At 45.3% G+C, this 15,321-nt stretch overlaps 1 protein-coding gene across 3 annotated transcripts in view; it reads right to left on the bottom strand.

The window, feature by feature from the left end:
• Positions 1 to 15,321, bottom strand: part of SLC37A1 (solute carrier family 37 member 1) — a 102,531-nt gene that overhangs the window by 19,191 nt on the left and 68,019 nt on the right. For all 3 annotated transcript variants that reach the window (XM_027546892.1, XM_027546885.1, XM_027546898.1), the window contains 2 exons: positions 9,495 to 9,575; positions 2,514 to 2,645 (listed from right to left, as the gene is read on the bottom strand). In XM_027546892.1, the coding sequence (XP_027402693.1) occupies positions 2,514 to 2,645; positions 9,495 to 9,575 (213 nt within the window). The remainder of the gene's footprint in view (positions 1 to 2,513; positions 2,646 to 9,494; positions 9,576 to 15,321) is intronic.

Genomic DNA, 15,321 nt, shown 5'->3' with positions numbered 1-15,321 from the left:
TTAGCATCAGGTGGCCAAAGGATTGGAGCTTCAGCTTCAGCATCAGTCCTTCCAATGAGTATTCAGGCCTGATTTCCTTTAGGGTGGACTGGTCCTTGCAGTCCAAGGGACTCTCAAGAGTCTTCTCCAACACCACAATTCAAAAGCATCAATTCTTTGGCGCGCAGACTTCTTTACGGTCCAACTCTCACATCCACACATGACTACCAGGAAAACCATAGCTTTGACTATATGGACCTTTGTCAGCAAAGCAATGCGTCAGCTTTTTTAACACGCTGTCTAAGTTTGTCATAGCTTTTCTTCCAAGGAGCAAGCGTCTTTTAATTTCATGGCTGCAGTCACTGTCCACTACATTTTAACTGAACTTAAACCAGTCGCTCGCATACTCTATTCATTTCTGGCCGAGGCCAGATCTTTCAAATCTTTTAGCTCACACAATACTTTGCCTAACTGGTCAGTTCTTTCCTAGATCAAAGAAATAAAAATGAAGAATAAATAATTAACAGATGACCAGATCTCCTCCTCGGCTTCCCCTTCAGTACTCTCACGAGCAACCTGTGTGAACAATACAGCATCTGGAGGAAGATCACAAAGAGCCGACAAGCCTGTAGGCAGTGGGGGTGATGATGGCCCTGATCCTTCATCTCAGTGATGAACCGAGATTACTCTTTTTCTCTTTAAGAACTTTTGTGGCCTCCTCGGAGTTGGTTTTGGGGACACAAGTCCTCCTCCCTGATTGCTGGCTACTCTGGTTAAAGCAACTTTCCTTTCTATCAGCATTTGCTTCTCAAGTGTTGAGTTCAAGCAGCGAGCAGCTGGACCTGAGTTCAGTGATACCCAGAAGAGAAATGTAGATTCTGATGAGGAAACTGAGGTTTGGGGTCTCGTGGCTATTGAGAAATGCTTATATGTTCCATTTTGTGACTACGTTTAGAAAGAGGTGGCCCTTGTGAGATAGTAAGTCCAGGTATCGCTTGGGAAATGAGCGTGAGAAATCGGGTGAACACTAAGGAACCGACTGCTCGGTTGCCGACACCTCGGTTGCTTCTCCCAGGCTATCACAGTGCATAGCTATGCACGCCCTTCAAATCCAAGCAGAGGACACAGTATGCAATTCATGTCAGTGCTCTGGAAGTTAAACAACGTTTTCACAGTCACACCCAGTATGGGCGGTGTGTATAATGCTTACCAAGTGCGTGGCATTGTGCCTGTTGTGTAGTTAATGATCTCATTTGATCCCGAGAACAGCACTAACTAGTTATACAGCCACTGAGCCTGCACTACAGGTGAGGAAACAGAGGCCTAGAGCGGTTACCACCTGTGCCGGGCGTAACCAGCCCGCCCAGGGCAGGCCAGGCCAGGGCCCTGAAGCCTGTTCTTGCCTCCACCCAACTCCTATTTATGGTGGGCACTTAATTCTAGCAACAGTATTTGACCCAGCTACACAATAAAGGAACAACAGAAAAGTTACTACTTGTTATTAACAAATTTAAAAAATAACTTTTATTTGGAACTAGCATCTCCTGCAGGCCAAACCCCCATATATCTTTGTTAGGGACCCTGGAAAGTCCAGGCTGGACCTTCAGTGGTCTCTTCTGGCAGGAGAGCAGCTCCTGGGCCCTCGGCAGCCCAGTTTTATCTGGGAGCTGGCAGAACTCTCTGTTTAAAGCAGCAGTTCTGAGTTTCTTCACTGGGTGCCAGGATGCTGAGGTTCTGGGTGCACTGTTAGGTTTCTGGCTCAGCATAGTTGCTATGGAGCCTCTGGGTTCCCTCTTCCAATTGTCCCCGAGGCCAGAATGAGGGAAGTGCCCCTGCCTGCATCTGTTCCCCTGAACAGGCACCCAAGGGCAGGAGCCAGGTGTTCCAGAGTGTGGCCCCCAGCGGCCAGTGTGCTCTCCCCCTCCTCCTGTCTCTGCTCTTGGCTCCCTGCCTTTGTACCCCTCCACAGCTCCACGTCAGAGGAACACAGTTGCTCCCAGGCCTTTGCACAGCTCCCAGCATGCTCTGCTCTGGCAGCTCATGGACTTCACATCCATAATATACATATATAATATATTTTATAACTATTAACAGGTGAACAAAACACTGCAGCCTTATTCAGCCCTGAGCTGATCTGCTTGCAATTCTGGTTCATGCTATGGATTTCTATGAGCTTCCCAGGTGGCTCAGTGGTATAGAACCTGCCTGCCAATGCAGGAGGCACAGTTTCGATCCCTGAGTCAGGAAGATTCCGCTGGAGGAGGAAATAGCAACCCACTCCAGTATGCTTGCCTGGAGAATCCCATGGACAGAGGAGCATGGCGGGCTACATTCCATGGGGTCATAAAGAGTTGAACAAAACAGCCATAAGGACAGCACTTGGATTTCTAATGTGTAGATAATATGATCATGGACTTCTCCTTTTAAACTTATCAACAGCCCAGTGTCTGTTCACAGCATTATGTGTAATTTGTAGTAAACAGACACTGTTCACTGTTCACAAATGCCCCCTTTCAAGAGGGTCGTGTACTCACGGGAATCTTCAGGGCCCCTGTGAAGCTGATGGCTGCCATGCCGCCCCCGCCGTCTGCCGGGAGGACGACCACGTGGTTCTGGTGGCCCGAGTGTTTCCCATCAGACAGCAGTAGACGCTGCATCTCTGGGTCCTGGAGATGAACCCCGCAGAAAAAGAGAAAGGAAAAGAAGAAGACGTGTTATCAGGCAGTCGACTTGGGAGGTGGGTATGCCTTGGACAACATCCTCACATGGCCACTGTTTTTATGGCCATCAGCATCCACGTGGTTTTGGGAAACATTAATCAAAGACATGCAGAATCTTTTGACTCAACTCTAGGACTCTATTTGCAAAAAATACTTTTCGATGTGGAAAAATACTTATATGATAAAATTAATGTCACACCATTATTGAGAAAAATTGCTGAAGAACAGCCACATAACCAACATATTCTTCAGTTGTAAAAAAAAGGTTGTGAGATTTGAAGACATGAGAAAGTGCTTATGATACATTAAGCAATAAAACATCATTCAAAAGCATTTTCATTATGATCTCATTGAATGTTTAAATATAAACCTATTTAAGTAGGTTAACTATTGGATTTATTTATAGGGAAAAAGAAGCTAAATTCTAAACTGACAATGGTTATCACTCAGTGGTAGAATTATGTGTGAAAGTGAAAGTTGCTCAGTCATGTCCGACTCTTTGCGAGCCCATGGACTCTACAGTCCATGGAGTTCTCCAGGCCAGAATACTGGGGTGGGTGGCCTTTCCCTTCTCCAGGGGATCTTCCCAACCCAGGTCTCCTGCATTGTAGGCGGATTGTTTACTGAGCTACAAGGGAAGCCCAAGAGTACTGGAGTGGGTAGCCTATCCCTTCTCCAGAGGATCTTCCTGACCCAGGAATCAAACTGGGGTGTCCTGCATTACAGGCAGATTCTTTACCAACTGAGCTATCAGGGAAGCCCCAGAATTATGTGTAATTTGTGTGAAATGTCAGTTAATTTTCTACACGATCCTGTATTTTTTAAGGAGTTCACAAAGGACGTACATGATCACAAACAATATTATTTTAAACTTCATAAACTAATTCCAATATTTCATAAATTTTGATTCTGGACATCCCTAAAGTTTATCATCATTAAAGCAGAGAACAGTGGTCCCCAACTCAGGGTGGGACATCAAGTCAGAGCAAGGATGATTGAAAAATTTCCTTCATAAAGGCACTATGAAGGTCGAAGACTTAAAAAGAGATGTTTCTATGTATTCCAGACTTTCCACAAAATCAAACAGGTTTTATTGATTTATCTCACCCACTCCAGTATTCTTGCCTGGAGAATTCTGTGGACAAAGGAGCCTGTCAGGCTACAGTCCATTGGGGCACAAAGACTGAGTGATTATCACTCACTCACACTATACTGTGCAAGCAGGATTCAAAATGCAGTTAAATTGAAAAAAAAAGAAAATGACAAAGCATTGCCACATCTCTTTCTTGATATCAGAATTCTCTTCTAGTGAAGAACAGAAATTTGGAAAACAGAGTGGCAGGCTGCAGCACGGGCAGCCCCTCGGGCGCTGAGCACCCAGCACCGCCCTCTTGGCTGCGTCGCTGAGAAGCCTGGTTCCCGCCATGCATGGCTCGGACATCGAGAGCTGGCCTCTGGTGAGCATGGCCACAGTGAACCGTGTGCTCTGATGCTCCAGGATGCAGACGACAAGCCCCGGCTTGGAACCAGAGCATCCTCCTGAAGACAAAAAATGCCACAGAGGTATATGAACACAGAGACCCTCTATTTGAGTTTCGAGATAAACTTCTCTCGGGAGAATTACCCGGCTGTCCTGTGTGTGTGTTAAGTGTTACTTCAGTCAGTTGACACCCAATGGACTATAGCCCACCAGGCTCCTCTGTCCTTGGGGTTCTCCAGGCAAGAGTACTGGAGTGGGTTGCCATTCCCTCCTCCAGGGATCTTCCCAACCCAGGGGTTCAACCAGCATCTCTTACATCTCCTGCATTAGCAGGTGGGTTCTTTACCACTAGCACCAGCTGTCCTGTGTAGGAAACAAAATCAATTGTTCTCAACCCTGGCATCTCCTAGGCACTCTGAGAGACTCCCAGGCTGTACCCTAGACCCAGTATAGCAATCTTGGGAGCAGGCCCCCAGAGAGCCGTTTGTGTCATTAGGCTGAGAACCGCAGGATAGACTGTTTTTAACCACTAAATGTTTTGACAGGTGAACCATGAAATGCAGCCAGATAACGAGAAAATCACTTCAGATGGTGACTGCAGCCATGAAATTAAAAGATGCTTTAGATAGCATATTGAAAAACAGAGACATTACTTTGCCAACAAAGGTCCGTCTAGACAAGGCTATGGTTTTTCCTGTGGTCATGTATGGATGTGAGAGTTGGACTGTGAAGAAGGCTGAGCGCTGAAGAATTGATGCTTTTGAACTGTGGTGTTGGAGAAGACTCTTGAGAGTCCCTTGGACTGCAAGGAGTTCCAACCAGTCCATTCTGAAGGAGATCAGCCCTGGGTGTTCTTTGGAAGGAATGATGCTAAAGCTGAAACTCCAGTACTTTGGCCACCTCAGGCAAAGAGTTGACTCATTGGAAAAGACTCTGATGCTGGGAGAGACTGGGGGCAGGAGGAAAAGGGGATGACAGAGGATGAGATGGCTGGATGGCATCACTGACTCGATGGACGTGAGTCTGAGTGAACTCCGGGAGTTGGTGATGGACAGGGAGGCCTGGCGTGCTGCGATTCATGGGGTTGCAAAGAGTCGGACATGACTGAGCAACTGAACTGAACTGAACTGAACGAGAAAAAAGGAAGAGAAAAAACTGCTCAACCAGGACGGTAGTAATCACAGGTCCAGCAGAGAAACCCACCTGGTCACAGCCCAGGGCTGGCACTGGCCCTTCCTTGTTTAGAACACTGGGTACAGTATTCTGTATGCTGGGTTCAAAGCCCCAGTCCAGCCTCTCTGCCCTAAGCTGTGAGGAGCCCCTCAGGCCGGTCGGGAAGCTCTGTTTTCATTTAAGACAGACCTCCTGCCCACACCTGCGCATCCTCTATGCACAATCTCGGGGAGTGAGGAGGGGGTGATTCCAGCCTCCCAGGTCCCGTATCTCGCAGCGTCTGGACGAGGGATCAGTGAGGTCATGGTGGGGGAGGGGGGTCCCAAAGCGAACCAGGAGAGCAAAGCTGCCTCCTTCCGGGAACCAACAGAGACCCGCTGGGGGAACTAGGTACAGAAAGTGGTGTGCCTGGAGCCCCCAGGGCATCTCCTGGGACAGAGAGCCCTCAGTGGGCTGGGGGCTTGTTCAGCCGAGGATCCACACTCTGAGGTTGACACATTCATAGAGCAAAGGGCTCCGTGTGATGAAAGCAAACACACGCGGGAGTTTGCATGAGTGACCCAGCCTCAGCCTGTGCTGGCCCCACGTGGAGCTGTTGGGTGGAGTAACCTTTATTTCTGTTTTTATTAAAGAATTTCTTATTGGAGTATAAATGCTTTACAATGTTGTGCTAGTTTCTTCTGTATAACAAAGTGAATCAGTTGTATGTATATGTATATATATCCCTTCCCACTTGGACCTCCTTCCCACCCCACCCCCAATCCCATCGATCTCGGGCATTAACCTTTAGCATCTAAACACCCGCTCAGCACCCTTTAAGTGGTTGCTGAGCCACACCCATCAGAAAGACCCTCAGAGGTGTAGGAGAGAGTTGGGCTGGGAGTTTGGGGTGAGCAGATGGAACTTGGAATATACAGAATGGATAAACAAGGTCCTACCATAGAGCACAGGGAATTATATCCAATATCCTGTGATAAACCATAATGGAAAAGAATATGAAAAAGAATGTGTTAATATACGTGTGTATAACTGAGTCACTTTGCTGTACAGCAGGCAATTAACGCAACATTGTAATTCAACTATACTTCAATAAAAATAAAATTTAAAAAGATAAAAAACAGAAAGTGGAAAGAATTATTAAACAAAAGACCCTTAGAGAAGCCAAAGATGACAAAAAAGACACATAGCTATAAGGAAGACAAATGTCAACCATCCCCAACATGACATCATGAAAACCCACAAAGCTGGATGCAGGTCACCACATGGGAAGTGATCCCAGAGCCTCTTTCTCTGTTCCTGTCCTCGCCCTACTCCCTTCTTTATGATTTTTTTTTCCATGAAGTCATTAAGAACCATGCCTGGGGCAGGAAAGGATTAAGCAGTCCCAGCTGAAAAGCCATCGTGGTCAGGGGCCTGGGTGAGGCTCAGCTCTGAGCTGGTCACTCTGTTAAAGGGGACAGCAGGGTGTGCTGTCAAACCTGTGACTCATCCTGCCTGCTGACCTGAGGGCCACCTAGTGCGTGAGCCCTTCCTACGACAGAAGGGAGGGGACCAGGCCTGATTAGTGCGCCGGGGCCAGCTGAAAGGAGACGCCCTTCCACCGCCGCCGACGCCTGCCTGGTTATGTGCACATCAAGGTCAGCCTGAAACAGGACCTACTGGGGCCTCGGAATATGTCAGTGTCTCTTAGGTGACATGTTGGTACATAGACGTTTGTAGAAGAAAAAGGAAGAGGAAGTCCCATCTAGAAGACAAGGCTAGCTTTCCTGGCCAGTAACTACATTAGAGGGGCTTCCCAGGTGGCTCTAGTGGTAAAGAATCTGCCCGCCAATGCAAAAGATGCAGGTTTGATCCCTGTGGTCAAGACTGGGCACTTTCACTGAAGTTGTCTGGGCTCATTCTCTGGTTGGGGAACTAAGATTCCCCTGAGCCACAAGGCATGGTCAAAAGAAATAAATAAAAAATAAACATACCAGGGCTTCCTTGGTGACTCAGTAGTAAATAATCTGCCTGACAATACAGGAGACACAGGTTCAATCCCTGGTCTGGGAAGATCCCAGGCTGCAGAGCAACTAAGTCCTTTAACCACAACCCGGTGCTCTAGAGCTTGGGAACTGCAACTGCTGAAACCCTCATGCCCTAGAGCCCATTTCTGCAATAAGAGAAGCCACCACAGTGAGAAGCCCTTGAGCTGCAACTAAAGAGTAGGCCCCACTCTCTGCAACTAGAGAAGGCCCACAAGCAGTGAAGACCAGAACAGTCATAAATAAATAAAATTATCAAAAAAAAAAAAAAAGACATATCAATTAAAGGGGCTTCCCTGGTGGCTCAGATGGTAAAGAATCTTGCTGCAATGCAGGAGAGCCAAGTTCAATCCTCCTGGGATCCAGGAAGATCCCCTGGAGGAGAGCATGGAAACCCACTCCAGTATTCTTGCTTGGAGAATCCCATAGACAGAGGAGCCTGACGGGCTACCGTCCGTGGAGTCGTAAAGAGTCAGACACAACTGAGCACACACACAGACACACACACAAAACTACATCAGAACACAGGGCCTGGCTCGCACCTTTAGAAAAGGGTAAGTCTTTGGAACAAATGGAGAGGAATTAGAGCCATCTGGACACTGATTAAGACCCGATGCTTTATACCAGTATTTCTGTTCCCCCCAAATGTGTATGTTGAACTCCTGTCTCTAACATGATGGAATTAGGAGGTGGGGCCTCCTGGAGGTGATTAGGCCACAAAGGTGGAGCTGGGTGAGGAGGTTAGTGCCCATATAGGAAGAGACAGCAGAGAGCTGGCTTCCCTCCCTGCTCCACCATGTGAGGGTTCCTGGGGAAGGGAGCTGCCCACCAGCTGGGAAGCAGGCTCTCTCCAGATGTCGGATCTGCTGGAGCCTGGATCTGGGACTTCCCAGCCTCCAGAAATACACGTTTAAAATGTGAGAAATAAATGCTTATTGTTTTAGTCACCCAGTCTATGATATTTTTGTTACATCAGCCCAATCTGAGATACCTGATTTTGATGGAAACTCAGAAATGAGTAGAGATTTGAAAGCATTTCAGTTGAATTTCACTAAAATCCAAGAACCAAACTGTATGAGACACTATTTTTCCTTTTTCCATTATTTCAACCACCTGAAATAGTTCCCTTGGACAATAAAGAAAAAAAGTGTAGGAGTCTGTTTAGAACACTTATCCTTTAAGCTAACTGACTTGAAAGGAAAATACCATACACTTTCAAGGATTATAACCAAATATAAAGTGGCCCTGCAGCTGGGTGTGCTCAGCCAGGCAGAAGCGATGCAAGGCATTTCTTGGGAGCACAGCCCTCCCTTGGTACCCGGGATCTGTAGGGGATTGGTATCAGGATTCCCCTTAGAGACTCAAATCCCTCGCATTCGATGGCTAAGAACAGTCGGCCCCCATATGGGCAGGTTTCACAGCCCCCTGGATACGGAGGGCTGACTGCATCCTAAGAGGAGAGGTTCAGGTGAGGCCCAGGCCAGGGAAGAGCCCTGAATTGCATCTAACCTCTTCATTTCTGAGGGGAACCTGGCAGGGAGCTCAGCCCATCTGTACCTCAACTTCTTCTGTATAATGGACAGGCAGTGAAGGGGCTGGAAGCTGACTTTCTACGTTGTCTCCAGGTCCCCCTCTTATTCCCAGCCCACCTTGTGCTCTCCCCACCTGAAACCCCCTTGGGTCAGTATGTGCACACTCAGCCCTCACCTCCTAGACACCTCTGTCCAAGGCCACTGGCTCAGGGAAGCTCCCAAGACCAGGCCTGAACTAGCACCTGCTCAGTCCTCTCTGGGCAGCTCTGTCTGGTTGGTTTCTCCCTGTACCCCACGTCTGCCCTCTTTCCCCCAGGATGTGAGGTCCACAGGGGTGACAGGACTTTGGGTGAGGGGATGATGCCCCTGGCACAGTCTCACCTGGAGAGGGGCTGCAACCCCAAATGCTGCAGATGGCTGTCCAATGAATGAATCGCTCACAAATTCGAGTCACAAACTTAAAGTAAGCACAGCCCACCATCCAAACAAAATGAACAAAAATGTGAACTGAAGAAATACAACACCCTGGGTGTCTGCAACAGGTGTCACTGAGGCAGGACCCCAACTGCCTGCCTGCGGAACTCACCAGAGGCTTGCTCCTCTCCTCGGCTGGGACTGGCTTCTGTGGCCAGAACCTGTGTGCACCATTCTCGTAGCCTCTCGGATGCTGAGGGAAGAAAGTTAATTAGAGCAATTACTGAATCAACGACCAGAAATGACAGCTACGCTCACTGCAGCAAGGATACTGTCTTCATGCAAATGCTACCAAGGAAAAATAAGGCAAATGTTTAAAACAAAACAAAGGCTGCTCAGTTTATTCTCAAGACTCCAGACCCTCAGAATAACAGAGGGTAAAAGTGAAATCCTTTCCTGAAGAGTCATCCAAGACTGAAGAACATTGCTGTTGTTCAATCGCAAATTCACGTCCAACTCTTTGCGACCCCATGGACTGCAGCACACCAGGCTCCTCTGTCCATAGGATTATCCAGGCAAGAATACTGGAGTGGGTTGCCATTTCCTTCTCCAGGGGATCTTCCTGGCGAGGGAATGGATCCACGTTTCCTGCATTGGCAGGTCAATTCTTTACCACTGCACCACTTGGGAAGCCCCTAATCAGCTATACTCCAACTGTTGTTGTTCAATCACTCAGTCTTTTTTTTTTTTGCATTGATTGATTTTATTTTTAAACTTTACATAATTGTATTAGTTTTGCCAAATATCAAAATGAATCCACCGTTCCCCATCCTGAACCCTCCTCCCTCCTCCCTCCCCATACCATCCCTCTGGGTCGTCCCAGTGCACAAGCCCCAAGCATCCAGTATCGTGCATCGAACCTGGACTGGCAACTCGTTTCTTACATGATATTTTACATGTTTCAATGCCATTCTCCCAAATCTTCCCACCCTCTCCCTCTCCCACAGAGTCCATAAGACTGTTCTATACATCAGTGTCTCTTTTGCTGTCTCGTACACAGGGTTATTGTTTCCATCCTTCTAAATTCCATATATATGCGTTAGTATACTGTATTGATGTTTTCCCTTCTGGCTTACTTCACTCTGTATAATAGGCTCCAGTTTCATCCACCTCATTAGAACTGATTCAAATGTATTCTTTTTAATGGCTGAGTAATACTCCATTGTGTATATGTACCACGGTTTCTTATCCATTCATCTGCTGATGGACATCTAGGTTGCTTCCATGTCCTGGCTATTATAAACAGTGCTGTGATGAACATTGGGGTACACATGTCTCTTTCCCTTCTGGTTTCCTCAGTGTGTGTGCCTAGCAGTGGGATTGCTGGATCATAAGGCAGTTCTATTTCCAGTTTTGTAAGGAATCTCCACACTGTTCTCCATAGTGGCTGTACTAGTTTGCATTCCCACCAACAGTGTAAGAGGGTTCCCTTTTCTCCACACCCTCTCCAGCATTTATTATTTGTAGACTTTTGGATCGCAGCCATTCTGACTGGTGTGAAATGGTACCTCATAGTGGTTTTGATTTGCATTTCTCTGATAATGAGTGATGTTGAGCATCTTTTCATGTGTTTGTTAGTCATCTGTATGTCTTCTTTGGAGAAATGTCTATTTAGTTCTTTGGCCCATTTTTTGATTGGGTCGTTTATTTTTCTGGAGTTGAGCTGTAGGAGTTGCTTGTATATTTTTGAGATTAGTTGTTTGTCAGTTGCTTCATTTGCTATTATTTTCTCCCATTCTGAAGGCTGTCTTTTCACCTTGCTAATAGTTTCCTTTGATGTGCAGAAGCTTTTAAGGTTAATTAGGTCCCATTTGTTTATTTTTGCTTTTATTTCCAATATTCTGGGAGGTGGGTCATAGAGGATCCTGCTGTGATGTATGTCAGAGAGTCAATCACTCAGTCTTGTCTGACTCTTTGCAGCCCCACAGACTGCAGTACACCAGGCTCCTCTGTCCTTCACTATCTCCCAGAGTCTGTTCAAATTCATGTCCATTGAGTCGGTGATGCCATCCAACCATCTCACCCTCTGCTGCTCCCTTCTCCTTTTGCCCTCAATCTTTCCCAGCATCACGATCTTTTCCAATGAGCTGGCTCTTCACATCAGGTGACCAAGTATTGGAGCTTCAGCATCAGTCTTTCCAATGAATATTCAGGGTTGATTTCCTTTAGGATTGACTGGTTTGATCTCCTTGCAGTCCAAGTGACTCTCAAGAGTCTTCTGAAGCATCATAATTTGAAAACATCAGTTCTTTGGCTCTCAGCCTTCTTTATGGTCCAGTTCTCACATCCATACACGACTACTGGAAAAACCATAGCTTTGATTATTCGGACCTTTGTCGGCAAAGTGACAAGACTGAAGAATAAAAAAACGTAAAGATGCTGGTTAAGGCAACTTAACTTTTATGAATGGCTTTCACATTTTTAAGACTGAAAGGCCTTCAGAAATAATATAGGCCAATGTTTTTCTCTAAAAGTGAAAAGAAAGAGACCTTCTTACACCAGCAGATTCAGAAGGAAGAAAACACCCTCCACATAGGCTTGTCGGACAAGATACAGCTCAGCCACTGGAATTATGGTGTGTATGTGTGTGTGTGCACGCACGCGCATGTGTATTGGTGTGTGTGTGTACAGTAAATATGTTTTAATTTCTCTTGGTTCCCAGGTGGCATCAGTGGTAAAGAATCCACCTGCAATGCAGGAGACCTGGGTTCTATCCCTGGATTGGGAAGATCCTCTGAAGGACAGCGTGGCAACCCACTCCAGTATTCTTGCCTGGAAAATTCCACAGACAGAGGAGCCTGGTGGGCTACAGTTCATGGGGTCGCAACTGGGCGCACACACACCACACTGCACTGAATTTCTTTCAGATGCACCCAGGAGTGAAATTGCTGGGTCATCTGGTAACTCCATGCTTAACGTTTTGAGGAACTGCCGGACTGTTTTCCAAAGTGGTTGCACCATTTTAATATCCTCACCAGCAGTGTATGAGTGTTCCAATCTGCTATTATCTTCTTGATTCCAGCCAGTGCAGTGAGTATGAAGTGGTATCTCATTATGGTTTGGATTACATTTCCCTGATGACTCATGACATTAAACAGCTTTTCATGTGTTTATTGGCTATTTACTTATCTGCTTTGGAGAAACACCTCTTCAGATTCTTTTAACCCCTTTAAACTAGGTTGTCTTTCTATTACTGAGTTCTAAGTGTTCTTTATATAGTTCAGTTCAGTTCAGTCACTCAGTCGTGTCCAACTCTGCGACCCCACGGACTGTAGCATTCCAGGCTTCCCTGTCCATCACTAACTCCCAGAGCTTGCTCAAACTCATGTCCATCGAGTCAGTGAGGCCATCCAACCATCTCATCCTCTGTCGTTCCCTTCACCTTCCACCTCCAATCTTTCCCAGCATCAGGGTCTTTTCCAATGAGTCAGTTCTTTGCATCAGGTGGCCAAAGTATTGGAGTTTCAGCATCAGTCCTTCCAATGAACATTCAGAAGTGATTTCCTTTAGGATAGTTCCTGAAGAACTATGGACAGAGGTTTGTGACATTGTACAGGAGGCAGTGATTAAGACCATCGCAAAGAAAAGGAAATGCAAAAATGCAAAACGGTTGTATGAGGAGGCCTTACAAATAGCTGAGAAAAGAAAAGCTAAAGGCAAAGGAGAAACAGAAAGATACACCCTTGTGAATGCAGAGTTCTTTACATAATCTAGATATAAGTCTATGATCAGATATATGATTTGTGCATGTTTTCTACCATTCTTTGGGTTGTATTTTCACTTTCTTGATGGTATCCTTTGAAACCTAGAAGTTTTAAATTCAGTGAAGTCCAATTTATCTGTTTTTACCTCCATGCTCTGTAGTTTTGGTGTCATATCCAAGGAGGCTGGCTTAATCCAAGATCATGAAGATTTCCTCCTGTATTTTCTTCTAAGAGTTTTATAGTTTTAGCTCTCACCTTTAGGTCTTTGGGGCTTCCCTGATAACTCAGTTGGTAAAGAATCCGCCTGCAATGCAGGAGACCCTGGTTCGATTCCTGGGTCGGGAAGATCCCCTGGAGAAGGGAAAGGCTACCCTCTCCAGTATGTTTGGATTTCCCTCGTGGCTCAGCTGGTAAAGAATCTGCCTGCAATGTGGGAGACCTGGGTTCGATCCCTGGGTTAGGAAGATCCCCTGGAGAAGGGAAAGGCTACCCACTCCAGTATTCTGGCCTGGAGAATTCCATGGACTGTATAGATCACAAAGAGTTGGATACAACTGAATGACTTTCACTTTAGGTCTTTAATCCATTTTAATTTTGTGTATGGTATGAAGACGTGTTCCAAATTCATTCTTTGAATGTGGCTATCCAGCTGTCTCAGCACCACGTGTTTAAAAGACTATCTTTTTCCCACTGAATGGTCTTGGCACCTTTGTTGAAAAACAGTTGACCACACATGTGAAGGTTTGTTTCTGGACTCAGTTCTAGTCTATTGATCTATATCTAACCTTATGATAGTAACATAGACAGAGCCTTAACTAGAGCAGCTTTGTAGTAAGTTTTGAAATTGGGATGTGTGAGTCCAACTTCACTCTTTTTCAGGATTGTTTTGGCTACTCTAGATTCCTTGAATTTTCATAAGAAATCAAGGATTAACTTATCAATTTTTTCCAAGAAGCCAGCTGGGGTTTTGATATAGATTACACACAATCAGTAGGTCCATTTGGGGAAATACTGCCATCTTGACAATATTCACTGAGGCTTCCTGGCAGTGACTACAGGATGTATTTTCATTTCTTAGGCCTTCAATTTCTTTCAACAATGTTTTGTAGTTGTCAATGTATCAGTCTTGTCCTTCCTTGGTTAAATTTATTTCTGAGTATTTCATTCCTTTTGCTGTTGCTGTCAATAAAATTGCCTTCTTAATTTCATTTTTGGATTGTTCATTGCTAATGTATAGAAATACAACTGACTTTTATATACTGATTTTGTATCTTGCAATCTTGCTAATTTTTTAATTCGTGTGAACAGGTTTTTGGTGGATTCCTTGGGATTTCCTATAGACAAGATCACATCGTCTACAAAGAGGCACTTTTGACTTATTCTTGTCCAATCTGCATGCCTCGAATTTCATTTTCTTGTTCAAATGCTCTGGCTAGAACTTCCTGTACATTAACTAGAAATGGCGAGAGCAGTCATCCTTGTTCTGTTCCTGATGTTACAGGGAAAGCATCCCATCGTTCATCATGAAGTGTGATGTTAGCTGTGGATTTTCATAGATGCCCTTCATCTGGTTGAGGCAAGTCGCTTCTATGTCTAGTCTGCTGAGTGTTTCATCATTCAGGGATGCTGGATTTTGTTGAAGGCTTCCTCTGCTTCTATTGAAATGACCCCAGAGTTTCTGTGCTTTATTCTATCGAGGTAAGTATTACATTAATTGATGTTCAGGTGTTAAACCAGGTGTATACTGGAATAACCCCCATTGAATCATGATGCTTAACCCTTTTTATATGCTGCTGGATTAGTATTTTGTTAAGTTTTGCATCTACACTCATGAGAGAACTTGGTCTGCAGTTTTCTGTTCTTGTGATGTCTTCTATATTGTAGGATAATATAGAATAAGTGGCGAGTTTTCTCTTTTATTTCTTTAGAAGAGTTTGTGAATAGCTGGTATTAATTCTTTGAATGTTTGGTAGAACTCACCAGTGCAGTCATCTAGTCCTGGGGTTATCTTTGTATTAATATCAAAACTTTTCATTAATAATTCAGTTTCTTTCCTTGTTATAGGTCTATTCAGATTCTCTCTCAAGTCAGTTCTGGCAATTTATATTTCTCTAGGAATTCTCCCATTTATTCTAAGCTATCTAACTTGTTAGTATACAGTTGTCCATAGAATTCCTTTATACTTCTTTCTATAAAGTTGGTAGTAACATCCCCTCTCTCATTCCAGATTTTGGT

Source organism: Bos indicus x Bos taurus, chromosome 1 (assembly GCF_003369695.1).
Source record: "Bos indicus x Bos taurus breed Angus x Brahman F1 hybrid chromosome 1, Bos_hybrid_MaternalHap_v2.0, whole genome shotgun sequence".
NCBI lineage: Eukaryota > Metazoa > Chordata > Mammalia > Artiodactyla > Bovidae > Bos > Bos indicus x Bos taurus.
Note: the sequence above shows the minus strand (reverse complement) of the source record. Positions and strands in the feature narration are given on the sequence as shown.